Source organism: Castor canadensis, chromosome 5 (genome assembly GCF_047511655.1).
Source record: "Castor canadensis chromosome 5, mCasCan1.hap1v2, whole genome shotgun sequence".
NCBI lineage: Eukaryota > Metazoa > Chordata > Mammalia > Rodentia > Castoridae > Castor > Castor canadensis.
In genome coordinates this window covers 148,095,377-148,108,913 of record NC_133390.1, presented here as the reverse complement: position 1 = coordinate 148,108,913, position 13,537 = coordinate 148,095,377, and the positions used below count along the sequence as shown (strand labels likewise).

At 36.9% G+C, this 13,537-nt stretch overlaps 1 protein-coding gene across 3 annotated transcripts in view; it reads left to right on the top strand.

Annotated features, from left to right (window-relative positions):
• Plcb1 (phospholipase C beta 1) overlaps positions 1-13,537 on the top strand; it is a 725,927-nt gene that overhangs the window by 618,420 nt on the left and 93,970 nt on the right. For all 3 annotated transcript variants that reach the window (XM_074074371.1, XM_074074370.1, XM_020160494.2), the window contains exon 27: positions 4,197-4,377. In XM_074074371.1, the coding sequence (XP_073930472.1) occupies positions 4,197-4,377 (181 nt within the window). The remainder of the gene's footprint in view (positions 1-4,196; positions 4,378-13,537) is intronic.

Sequence of the window (13,537 nt, the reverse complement as noted above, 5' to 3'; positions counted from 1 at the left end):
CCTTGTTCAGACCCCAGCTGTGTAAGACTTACTATGACATAGTAAGTCTGGAACCTGCCTCCCTTACAACCCTACAAGGGGCTTAGAATCTTATAACTGTCTTTTTTAGAATCTCTACACTATGAGTGGATGCATGAAGTAACAATGCCCAAGAAGTTTTCTCCTTAACTATCCCAAATGTTATGAGACAATTCCTCTAAGTTCATATTCCTGAAATTTCTTTGAGCATTCTTTGCAGGCTTCAAGTATGAACTTGCTGACAATGAATGATATTTTGCAACATGAAGCTCTCTAATCAGTGGGGACAATTTTGATATGAAAATATCTTCTTCAAAGTTTATTAATTAGGGAAATGGAAATAAAATGCTTCTACTTTAAATTTTCTACTGTCCTTTTAGGGAATAAACAATATTTGCTGTTCTTAAGGTTTATTTAGCTGGACCTCAAAAATATTATTTTGTGTGTGGGACTGGGGTTTCATGCTTGTAAAGCACACACTACCACTTAAGCCATACCTCAAGCCCTCAAAAATATTTTCAATTTTTAATTTTTATTCTTTAAAGAGCACTAACAGAGCACTGTGTAAGGCAATGTTCTAAAACCTTAATGAACATCGACTCACACCATTTTTATAGTAAAATGTTATTTGTGCTATTAAAAGATATAGTTTAAAAATTTATAATTTTCAAAAGTATTCTTTAGTTCAATTTTAATGTATTTTTGGTATTTTAATGAATTGTGTTTCACAGAGGTGAGAAATGCCAGTTCTCAACTTAGTTACTTCATTTTCCATAGCTATAGTGTACAAATTATTCTTTTTGTTGTTGGTGGTGGTCATTTGTTTGTTTGCTTGCTTGCTTGCTTAACATAGAGGCTTGCTACATAGCTCAGGCTAGCCTTGAATTTGCAGTCCTCTTGCCTCAGCCTCCTGAGTGCAAGTGTTATAGTCAAGTGCTACCATGTCCAGTTTGGAACTTACTTCGATCAGCTATCCCGATTTTTTATATGTTGGCTAACAAATGGACAAAATCAAATCAAAGATAATGCAATGATCTTCACTACTCTAGGAAATCACATACAGAGCTAGCATTCAAAACTTTTTTGGAAATATTATCATTGGTTTTCTCATTAAACGGTCTCTTGAGGTCTTGCCTTATGAGAATTGTCACTGAGACATAAAGCTTTATTGTCTACATGAAAACTTTATAAATCACTCTGAAACTGTGTGAGTATGTAAGCTACCTATCAGTGAGCCAAGAATAAGGTAGACTGTGTTACATTATTCCTTTTACATCCTTACTGAATCATCTTATTTGCATACCAGGTTGTATACAGAAGCAAGATGCATATTTTAGAACCATATTGTGACATATGGTGTAACATTTGCTTAACTTGAAAACACTATTAAAATGCAATACTTGATTTTTTAAAAAAACAACCAAATCGTTTTCCCTTAGAGCTGAGACAGATGTAAACCATCTAGGTGAAAAGTCACTTCTCCAAGGAGGAAGCTAAAAACTAAAGGCTAAAGGCATTGGCCTGTAATTACATAGCCAGTTAAGGCAAAGCTTGGTCTGAAACATTTATATTTCTATGCTAATGATACATACTTATTCTTTTGTTTATTCACGCATTTGCTTTTAAGTATGTGCAAACATCCAACAGAGCATCCAAATAATGTCATGGAAGACATATACAAAAATCCTATGAAAATAAAAAAATTACACATGCACATACACACACACACACAGAGACTGAGTTTCAGACCAGTTATCTAGACCCATTATCTAATAATGGATCTAATACAGGATCCGCAAGCCAGATGTGGTTACTGAGCCCTTGAAATGTGGCTCATCTGTGCTGTGGGAATCTCAGTAGATGTTTCGGATAGGCAAGGCCCTGATTCAGTTCCCAGCACCCTGAAAAAAATAATCTCATTGTCATTGACATGTGCTGTAGCGATGAAATACATACCTGATTTAATGTAGTTTCTGTCCCTGAACACTGAATTCACCTCTTGGCCTCTGAGAAAAGGAAATATGGGTCAGATAATCCTCCTTATCTGATTAAAGCAAACTTGCTTGTTCTTCCCAGAGAGACAAATGTTTCCCAGTATTAAATTACCAGAGAATATATTTCATGTGCCTTCTACCTGTTTTTATGGCAGAAACAGAAACATTGCTCCTGTGGTTATCTTTTTTTTAGATCATCCCTTATAAACAAAAACCCCTTAGCACCTAGTATCTAAAGATATATCAGGAGAAGCAAAGTCACTGAGGTCTTCATTATGTGCCTCTCTTATCTCCCTTGACTCACAATTAAATCCTAAAAATGTCTCAGAGTAATGAATGGACATCATATTTTGTAGATTATTTTCTTACTCAAATAATCATTGTCTCAACTGAGCTTTCCACATAATGTGAAGAACAGTTTACTCATAGTTTCTGTCCAGACCTGGCACGCAATGACATCATGTTGTTGCTAAAAGCACAGAATTTGTCCTGCCAGGGAAGTTTGTCCTTGGGAAGGTATACTTTGGCACCCCCATGCAGTGTTCTTGAGCAAATTACATCACTAAGCCCCAGGGTCCTCACATATAAACTGGAAATGGTCAGACATAAGTGGCGGATTGTTGCAAGTGTGCCTGGCACACGTTGAGCAGCCACTGCTGTGGTGGTAGCAGCGGTTTTTAGAAACATCTTCATGTTTTGGTTACACTGATTTCACACTACAAAAATGATAAGTGCATCTCATGTTCATACCAAGATGGAGAGCCTTCTTAACACTGCTTTGAAAGGCTCCATGAGTCTTGGAGAGAATTTAGTTCCATTTGGCATTGCATATGAAAATGCAAAAAAGAACTTTTAGGGAGAATTCTCCATACCTTGTTTGACAAAGTAAGATCCTAACACCAGCTCCAAACAACTGCTTTGTCCGTATGATGCCCTAGATACTGGACTAATTCCAAGGAAAAGCAATGGGAATCAGAGACAGTTAATTCTAGAAACTTCCTCTCCCTATTCCCTATTTTTCCCTATTGATAGCCAATGAGAAACACTGATGGAGTGATATCAGAGATAAGGGTTTGGTCTTCTCCCTGAAGAGAGTTTCCTATAAATGTAAACAGCATACCTGCTCTCTGGTCCCTGTCCCTAACACTCTATCTTCCTTCCCACTGTTCTTTACAAGTGATGATACAGAGTACAAAATTGTAGGGAATCATACCATAGGTTAGAGAGAATTGCTTTAATTTATCTCAGCATTAGTCCTAACATTATAAACATCTTAATTCTCTAAGAACAATGCAGAAAAAGTCATCCTGCCCAGAATATGCACTCAGTAAATATTTTAGAATGAACTAAAAGCTCATCCTAAACTCTCTTTCCCTTGTAACTTAAGCATTTTGAGGAAACTTCCATTTGGATAGTGATATCAATTAAGTTGGTACAGCCCTCAAAGAACACTATTTTCATTGTACATCCATGCTATTAAAAATCTTAAGAAACAGAACTCAGATGTCAACTGAGTTATCTCCATATGTTGTCTACACATGGTCTATTTTCTCAATCTGCATCACCCCACATGCAAAACAATTGTACCTCTTCAGCTTTCCCCAACAGACTCCAGTGGACATAGTAAGTTTCTATAGCAGAAATGTAGTTAGGAAGGCATTATACATGCCACATTAAAAATAAATAAGAGTCAGGGTTGGTGGCATAAAAAATCCCAGCATTTGCAGGCAGAGGAAAGAGGATCTCAAGTTTCAGCCCAGACTGGGCTTCTTCGGTAACCCTGTCTCAAAAACAAAACAAAACAAGATCTGGGGATGGAGTTCAGAATGCTTGCTTAGCAAGGTCCTGAGTTCCATCTCCAGCACCGCACAATAAATAAATAAACACCTTAAAAATCCCTGGCCAAATATTGTTTTTCCCAGAGGGGAATTGTCATTCTCATCACCCCGACAATCAGTGTGCCTATCTTCCTGGCCTTTTTTCTGCCCCTCTCTCATTTTAGAGCAAAATAAATACCTCACTCTCAGCAACTTCTGTTGCTATACTTCTTCTTGCAGGTCTCTGCCTTTATCCCAGGTGACTTCTCAGCAAGCAAAGTGCACTCTTGAGGAACTCTGGTGAGTAGCCCTTCCCAAATCTGTGACCACCTGCATGTTTTGTGAGTCAAGCTCTGTGTCTTTGCAGATCAGAGCCCAGCAGTCCTGACCATGGCTCGTCTACCATTGAGCAAGACCTTGCTGCCCTGGATGCTGAAATGACCCAAAAGCTGATAGACTTGAAGGACAAGCAACAGCAGCAGCTGCTTAATCTTCGGCAAGAACAGTATTATAGTGAAAAATACCAGAAGCGAGAACATATTAAACTGGTAAGCGCCAAGAAACATGACTTAGGTTTGTGTAGCTGCAGCCATGTTTTCCATAGCCAATGTTTAATGCGCTTCAGTAACTCAAAATAGACAAGGACAGGCACAAATGGCAGCAACCTGGAAGAGGGCATAGTATACTTGGTGTCCATCACACTAATATTTCATCAACCCAATTATTCTAGAACATTCACTAAGCTCTTCTCTGTTCTCTCTGTTCTAGGAGATATCTGAAATCGTACCAGGAAGTTGTTAAAAAATCTTATCTTTAATGAAATTATGAACAGGTCCCAAGTAAATTTTTACTTTTTCTGTTTCACTGGCTTTTCAAAAAACTTACTGAGAATTACACAGCTCACTTTTTAAAAAGTCAGTATCTAAAGGACCAATGCGGACAGCTGCCTTCCCAATTCCTAAAGCTCCCTACAAAAGCAAATACCACCTTCTCTACTAATGATCACTTATGCCCTTCAAACTGTTTTATCATGGATTTTGACATTCTCTCCATTGTTTCTGATGCCTTGACATGATTAATATTTAGTGGCATATACTTTAAGTAAATTTAGCAATGAAGTAGCCTTGAAAACGCTCATGATCAAAAAAAAAATATATACACACACTAATGAGTAAGCTTGGTAGAAATTAAAGTAGCATACCAGAGGAAATAGGTTCTTATGGAAGTTATATGACCTGTCCATTTCTTTGCTGAGGATATGTAAGAAAATTCTGAGGCTGTTTCTGCTTATAGGGTTAGAAACCTGCAGATGTTCAGCTGTCACTATTAATAGATGCTTTATATAATGCTTTTGTCATAGTGTTGGCTTTCCCATGACAATATGCATATTCATGGGTCAATCGCATGAATTTCTTATCAAAAATCAGATCCTACTTGATCAATTATTTTCAACTTCCAGCTATTCAGGAAGTGGAGGTAGGAGGATCACAGTCTGGGGTAAAGTTAATGAGGTCCTATCCAAAAAACAAGCTAAAAGCAAAAGGACTGTAGGCATGGCTCAAGCTGTAAAGCACTTGCCTCACAAGTACAAGACCCTGAGTTCAGTCCTCAATACAACAACAGCAAAACCCTCAAAGTATACATTAGCATCATCGAGAGGAATTGTTACAACCCAGATTATTAGGCTATATCCTAACAGCTGGTATCTTGCAGGACTGGTGTTAATAATGCTTTGTTCCCGGGACTTTTCCCTGAGAACCACTGCCTGACACCTAAACATGACACTCAAAGATACCTTTTATTCTGTGCTGGATGTTGACCCCAGGACTTTGCACATGCTAGGCCAATACTCTACCATTGAGCTATAACCCATCAAAGATTTGTTTTCAACAAGTTCCACATAGTTTTGATGGGTTGCCTTGTTCTTGAGCTACTGTAAGAAGATCAAGGCAATGTTTGGGTTGACCTGACAAAAGTCAAAGTCAATTTTAATGGGAGATTACTGGCTCTGAGACCCAGCTACTCCCACTGCTATCTGACTTTCTCCAGTAACCTGTGCCTAGTTCTCCAGAATATAATCATAAGGAAAACAAAAACAGCAACCATATATTGAACACTCACCATGGGGCCATACACTGTGCTAAGGCATTTACAGGAGATGTCCTATTTCATCCTCACAAGAACTTGGTAATATTGTCAGCCATTTTGCATGCAAAAAAATTTATAGAGAAATTTGTTGAGTTTTCCAAGGCTCCACAACTAGAAAATGGTGCTTTTGGGACTTGAACCTTGGCCATCTGACTCTAGAGCTCCTAATGTAAACCATTGTGTGAATGCCTCTCCTAGTTCAGATTCAGACTAATGCCCTCATAACGAAGGGGATTGCTCTGTGTATCCTACTCATGCAGATCACACACAGAAGTCTCCTTGGTTACGGGATACTATGCCCTTTTCTCGCTCTCTTTTTTTTAACAGCCTTTTCTCACATAGCATACAGGTGACTCATTTGAAGTATTTCAGTGATTTTTAGTATATTCACAGAAACATACAACTATCACCAGTATTTAAAAATTCTCATCTCCTCAAAATGAAATCCTCATTAATTAATTCATTCACTCATTCAACAAATCTTTATTAGACCCTGCTCAGTAAATATTTTAAAACAGTAATGGATAAAAATGACAACAATCCTAACCCTTCTGGAACTTACATTCTACAAAGGACCATATACAAAACAAGTTGGTAAACTGTGCAGTATGTTAGGTAGTAATAAGGGATAATAAGAAAAACAATACAGAAGTGGGGAAATAGGGAATGTGGGCTGGAGAAGGATGAAGAGTGTGTTTGTAAATTTTAAAAAGAGTAAGTAGAGAAAGACATACTGATAAGATGACATGCGAGTTAGGAGGTGAAGGATTGATCCATGCAAACATAGAAAGGAAAATTCTTCTAGGCAGAAGAACTGACAAGTAAAGACTCTGGGCTAGAAATGGACCTGTGTATTGGAAGAACAGCAGGGTAGCTCTATCTGAGAAAGATTATAAGGAATTAGGTGAGAAAAATGGGGATTTTGGAGATGGGAGGCAGGTTTTCTAGTCTATTTAGGTCTGTTATATCTCCTTTGTGTTGCCCTCAGAGAGGAATGAGACCTGTTGAAAGTTTTTGAACAGAGGACTTACATGATCCAAAGGGACATTCACAAGGACCACTCTGGGGTTGCCCTGGTCTCTCAGGGAAAACTGGTCTCTCAGGAAAGGATATTCACAGAAAGTGGTGACCCAAAGTGTTGAGAAAACCCAGGGTTCTCCAGGAGATGACTATGTTGACTAACAAGATGAATGTTACTTAGAAGTCTAGACAACCCAGCCATTATCATCTGGAGTTTCCCAGGGTCCCATCCATCCCCATGGAAAAAGACATGGCAATTCAGAAGAGATGTGGCAGAATAAGAAAAAAAAAAACAGTACTTACTTGAGATTCTTCCCCCCCAAAAATTCAGAGTATGGATGAAAACAGAAGTCCTGAGATTCCAAGAAGGCCTCTTGGGGTGGGGATCAAAATGAGCTGCAGAAATGGGGTACAGAAAATCATAGCAAAACCTCAGTGTCCCAGAGTACCTGGCCATGAGGCATCTATGGAATCCCACTGATGAGGGCATAGGAAGTTGTTCAGTACCTTTTTTTTTTTTCTTGAAGAGCAGAAGAGATAGTAAAAAACCTATTGGAGGAGGTGTTACTTAAAATTTTGGTTGCAGTCTTCTGTCCTTGCATCCCACAAGAGATTTCCAGCAAGTCAGAAAACCTAGTGAACATAATAGCAAAGTTTATTAAGAGGACTACGCCCCCCCGCCCGGAGAGGAGAGCAGGCTATCTCAGAGAGGAGATTGATGATGCTCTTTTTTGTGTCCTGGCTTTATTGGTGCTTAAGAAGTCTTTAGAGAATTTATTAAGACAGCATTAGGTTTCTTATCAGTTATATTGCATAACAAACCCTACCACAATCTCCTTCTGTGACGTGCTTTGATCTCCTTGGTTTGTTTTTATTTATTTCCATTTTGGAACAATCCTTTAAGACAAAACTTTATTTTACCATGTAAAAACATTTTTTATCCAGAGACTGTCCTCTTACAACTTTCTTATGTCTCCTTGTGCCCTACCATATTCCATCAGTTGCACCTCAGCATAAGCCCTAACACAACCCTCCTGTGACATGCTTTTTGCCTTCTGGTTTTGCCCTTATCCGTCCATTCGCATTTTGTAATAATCCACTGCTTTTAGAAAAAAGCCTTATTTATATTCTCAATCCTTTCATATCTTTTCTTATTTATAACCTTCTTTTGCATCTCCTCTTCTACTTTATGGCTCCCTTTTACCTAACTTTTTAACCTAAGCCATATTTCTAATAAAATAAAACAAAGATTTCCTTCCACACATAGCTGCAAGTAGCATGCAAACTTTGCTCCACTGTAATTTTTTTAAATGCCTTTACACATATTTTGATTTATCCTCACATGAGTCTCATAGTTACAGAATGTTACATTTCAGTTAGGTATGGCTAAGACAGCTAAACTTCCAAATGATCTTAAACAGCAAAACTCTCCTTTGTACAAGCAAGAAGGCAGAAGGAAGAAAAAAATACATGAAAAGCCCAACATGACAATCCTGTAGTTTCAGTTTATGATGCAATTATTTGGTCTTCCCAGCCATAGGAAGGAAGAATAAACCTCTACTGTTGTACAAAGTTTTTCAAGATAATAGTTCAGAATGAGAAAGTAAAACTACAAAGGCTGTAGTACCTCCTTATCTATAAGAGATCAAGTAGGTTTACCAGAATCAGAGAAAATCAAATCCACCTGTCCTTGCATCGGGTGTGCAAGTCTCCTCAAGTCTCCTGGTTTGGTTTGTCAAAATATATGATTCAATTTGGGTCAGTAGGTCCTTGGGCCAGGAAGTTTCTGGTCTTATCAAAGAAAGAATTTAAGGACAGACACAGAGGAGATTTAAATTGTTATTTTTCACAGGTTATGGGGACTTTGGGTCCACAACAGCCTGCTTGTGTCATAAGTCATTCATTAAAATCAGCAGTTTAGATTATGATCCCTTATCAACATCCAAGTCATGTTTCTCAGCTGTCAGTTTTACTAACTCCCTACCTAATCCCAAATCAGTGATAACTCTGTAATATGTATTTCACTCCCTTCTGCAGAGAGAGAATGTGAGTGTATATGTAAAAGTTTAGAAGAGTTTTCAGAAAAACATAAATATATGTCCAAACCAGTGTGGCCCTTTCGTGTCAAACATAAGCAACCCACTCTCAAAATGCTGACCTCTCCACCAGTGTGATTATGAATTTGGGTTTCAGATAAATCCCTAATATCATCTGAACATACCTGGAAAGGTCTCTGTTAAGAAAGCTAAGACTCGAGCAATTTGGATTTGGAAATACACAGTTTATTTCATGACCATTTGGGGGCATCTACAGTTTGCACTCATCCCTTTAGATATAACATGTGTCCAGGGATCTTACCAACCCCATTTATAATATCCAGAAATTGTTCTGCCAGAGATTCTTTTGACTAAAAGACAGCCAGAAGTGTCAGTTATACCTTTGGTAGTGGTTCTGAATGATGAACAAGCCTCCAAGGCTAAATTAGATAAATAGAAGTGTAATTAAAAAGCAAGTAGGCCTCAGGTTAAAAGGAGTATTTGAGTGAAGAGGAAAATTAAGCAGAAGATATTTTATCTCCCAAAATTACTTTGGGGATTAAATACCAATGTGCTTTGATTAAAAGTTATATATTTCAAATGCAGGCATCTAGAGTTCAAGGATTAAGAAACCATTTCATCAATAAACTCCTTACCAAATATTCACTGGAAACAAAAATATTAGCACAATGTTCTGATAGTCACTAACAATAAAAATGAATAAGATATGGTCACCAAATATACTTAGGGAGTGTGTGTAACAAAGAACACTAATAAGTGAAAGCAAAGATGTGGCGACAGTTTGCCTAATTCTATAAATTGACAAACATTAAAAGAACATTTTTAAAATAATTGTCCATATTATCATAGGAAATGAAAAATGCACCTATAACTTCATAAACTCCACACTTGCTCAAACACAGATCTGCATTCTTTCTATTTTTTTGGCAGTACTGGGGTTTGAACTCAGAGCCTCTTGCTTGATAAGCAGGCGCTCTTCTACTTGAGCCACTCCAAGAGCCCTTTTTTTGTATTAGGTTTTTTTGGGGTAGAGTCTTATGAACTATTTGCCCGGGCTGACTTCATACCATGATCCTCCTGATCTCTGCCTCCAAGTAGCTAGGATGACAGGCGTGAGCCACCGGCACCCAGCAAGATCTGCATTCCTGCAGCTGTACATGTAAATAATCACATCCTAGACACTTAAAGTGTAGTCTGAGAATCACCTGGTGCTAATCATGTAAATCTCAGGCTCTTTCCCAGAGCTACTAAATCACAATTCACATTTTGTGGAGTCCCAAGTGACTTGATTCACATTCAAGTTGAAGAAGCATGATTTTAGAGCATATTGTCTTACACAAAATGCATTTTAGAATCAAACTAAAATTCCTTTTAGTAGAAATGAGAAATACGGTGAGCTCCACACAGCTTGATCCATGAGCTGGATGGTGACATATCTGGTGGCAATGTCACACTTCCTGTGGAAATCACTCCTGAAGTTTTCTGCCCAGATTCACAATAGGACATGGCCATTTAGTTAGAGGTGTGTGAAAGTAAAGATGGAAGCTTCCCTGTCCTACTCAAGTTCTTAAGCCCCCTCAATTCTCTCCATGAATAGTTTGAGGGTCTCTAGGAAAGAAGTGCAGGATTGAGGGATCTGCTCCAATGTGTTAATCTGTTTTCCACTGATGCCTTAGGTCAAACCTTGTGTTTTGTTTATACCACTAAGATTAGGTTTAAATTTTAAAAGGACTTTGGTAAGTGATAGAAATTCTTTGGAGTCCCATCTGAGAGTTTCCAGTCACTTCCACTTGCTCTCAGTTGGACCCTTTCCACTGCTCTCACCATCCAGCAGGTGCCTGGGCTTGCTCAAGTGAGAGTTGGAAAGGATTCAACTAAGAGCAAGTGGAAGTGTGCAAAGTCTCAAGAGAAGTCTTATAATTTCCTTTTCAGTCTGGTGGCCAAAGTGAGTCATAAGGATTGCCCAGACCCAAGGGTTAGAGAAACAGACTCTCTCCCTGTTTAGGAGAGCTGTAAGTCACAATGCAGAGTGCAGATATAGGGAACTGTTATAGAGCTGTTTTTTTGCAGAAAAATATGTGCACAGCCCTTATCGTTTGGTTGTGATATTATTTAATAAAAGAATTCATGGAAATATTTAACAAAGTGTCCAGAGCATAGTCATCATTCTTTACCAAAGGACAATTTGAACATGATTTACAATGAAGAGACATGATTTTTCATTTTTATTTAAGTAAGTTTAGCTAAATTATTTAACCTCTTTGAGTGAAATAATTGTTGACTACTTAGAAAAGATTGAGGGAAAAACTCAGTAAACATAATGAAACACAAAGACAAAGCAAAGAATAGCTTTGATTTGTGTCAACTTAAGTTTAGGGAACAAAAAAGACTCTGCTGTGAGGAAAATTCCAAAATACAATCCAAAATCTGATCATTTAGTTTGTGGCCTCTGGAATTACAGGACTCAATGCATTACATTTGGTAAGTGAGAGATGTTGAAATATCTTTTTGCATTAATAAAAACACTGGTTGACAAGGCTCTTCTGTACCTATCTTCCAAATGGAGTGTTGGAGTCCCGTGATTTATTGTCTCAATTTAGTTACAAACAACAAGACAAATCTTTCCTTTATTCAGAGCACCTTTGCTAATTACTTGCGAACCTCCATTTGAACGTTATTACTATCGTCCTACATTTCAGTGACCAGTACTATTCATTTAATTTATTCTAAATTAAGTGGCCCTTATATCTTTCAAAATTATTAAGACTTATCCTAAAATGTTAGGGACTGCATAAATATAGATTTATTTATTTATTACTTGAATGTAGATTAATTAATGTATTGTTTTTCTTCAATGGGTTTCACTGGATATAATCTCATTTAATTTGATAAGATATAGTTTCTCATTTTCTTCTGTTTTAATCGAGAAATCTATCATTGCATCATTTGTGATTCTACACATATTTTTCAATGACACTTGAAAATATTTCAACTAGCATTCATAATTACAAAAGGATAATCTTTTGTTGTATTGTAAATTCTGATTGAAAAGCATATGAGTCTTTTTTTTCTTTTTTTTTTGAAATAAAGTCTCACTATGTTGCCTAGGCTGACCCTGAGCATCTGAGCTGAAGGAATCTTCCTGTCTCCTTAGTCTGCAGAGTAGCGGTGACTTCAGGAATATCCTGTTGTTCCCAGCTTACATGAATTATTTTAAGCAAAATTTCTTATATTATAAAACTAAACATTCCATGGCCATAAGTCCCTACTTTTTTATGATTTGTAGAATATTTTTTAAACCATTATTCAATTCTAAAGACATATTTATATCACTTTTATATATACATACTTATATAATATCTTTTATATGTCAAAGGCATTTTAGAGATAATTTAGTCCCTATATTTAAGTGATAAGTACACAAGACCCAGAGAGCTGAGATGAAACAAACCTAGGCTAATAAAGCAAAACATTCTTTATCAAATGTCTTGATTTTTTTTAAAAAAAGGTTTTGAAATATTTTGAGTGGAGAATCTCATAAAAAAATATTCAAATATCATTCAAGGACTTATGCTACATTGACTCATTTATATCTCCCAGAAAACTACCTCTCAGGCATTTACCTTAGCATAATTTAATAGCAAAAAATAATTTTAAATTCTATAGGCTTATTGAATGAACTTATTTACATTAAATAGGAGTCTTGGTATGTTTTCACTTCCATTTCCTTCTTTCCCTGATAAGGAAAGAGAATTCTAAGGATCATTTAAACATTCAGGGATGGGGGTATAGCTTGATGATAAAGCACTTGCCTAGCGTGCATGTAGTCTTGATTTCAATCCCCAGCACTGTGTGGGTGTGGGGGTGAGTATAAATTCTATTAAGCTATGGATAATAAAAAATAATGATTTTTATTTTTATAATAATAATAAAAATAATAATTTCATAGACATGAGGGAATATCTTGGAGAATGACCAAGATGCCTGTCTTTTTAGTCCAAGACTTTCTTCTCTTAAAAGAGAAGTAAACTATTGGAGGAAAACATTTCCACATGGACAGGGCCTCTCCATTGGCTCATCAATACTTTAGCACATCTTAAGTGCTCTGTAAATATTCACTGAATGTTCACAATAACTGTTTCTCGATTTCAAGAGCTAGGACATAGGCTTATATAAACTTATCTTGTTTTTAAATTGTCGGTAGTTCAAATGCATTGTAAGTTAATTCTTTGTAAAAGAAAAGCAAAAATTCGTAGTGAAAAGTCAGAGTGGATGCTTTGACTGGTACTAAGTAGGTATCTTTTCCAGAAATTAGTGGAAGGGGAAGGAAAATGCACTGTGCTTGAAGTGTACATATGCTATTCTTGGCTTTTTATCCATTTTCCAAAATTATGCTTCTTAGAAGAGATTCCAAATACAACAATTTCTGTCCACACATTTTTGATCCCTTTCGATTTAGTGTTAGGGAATTATGCTTTTCTAT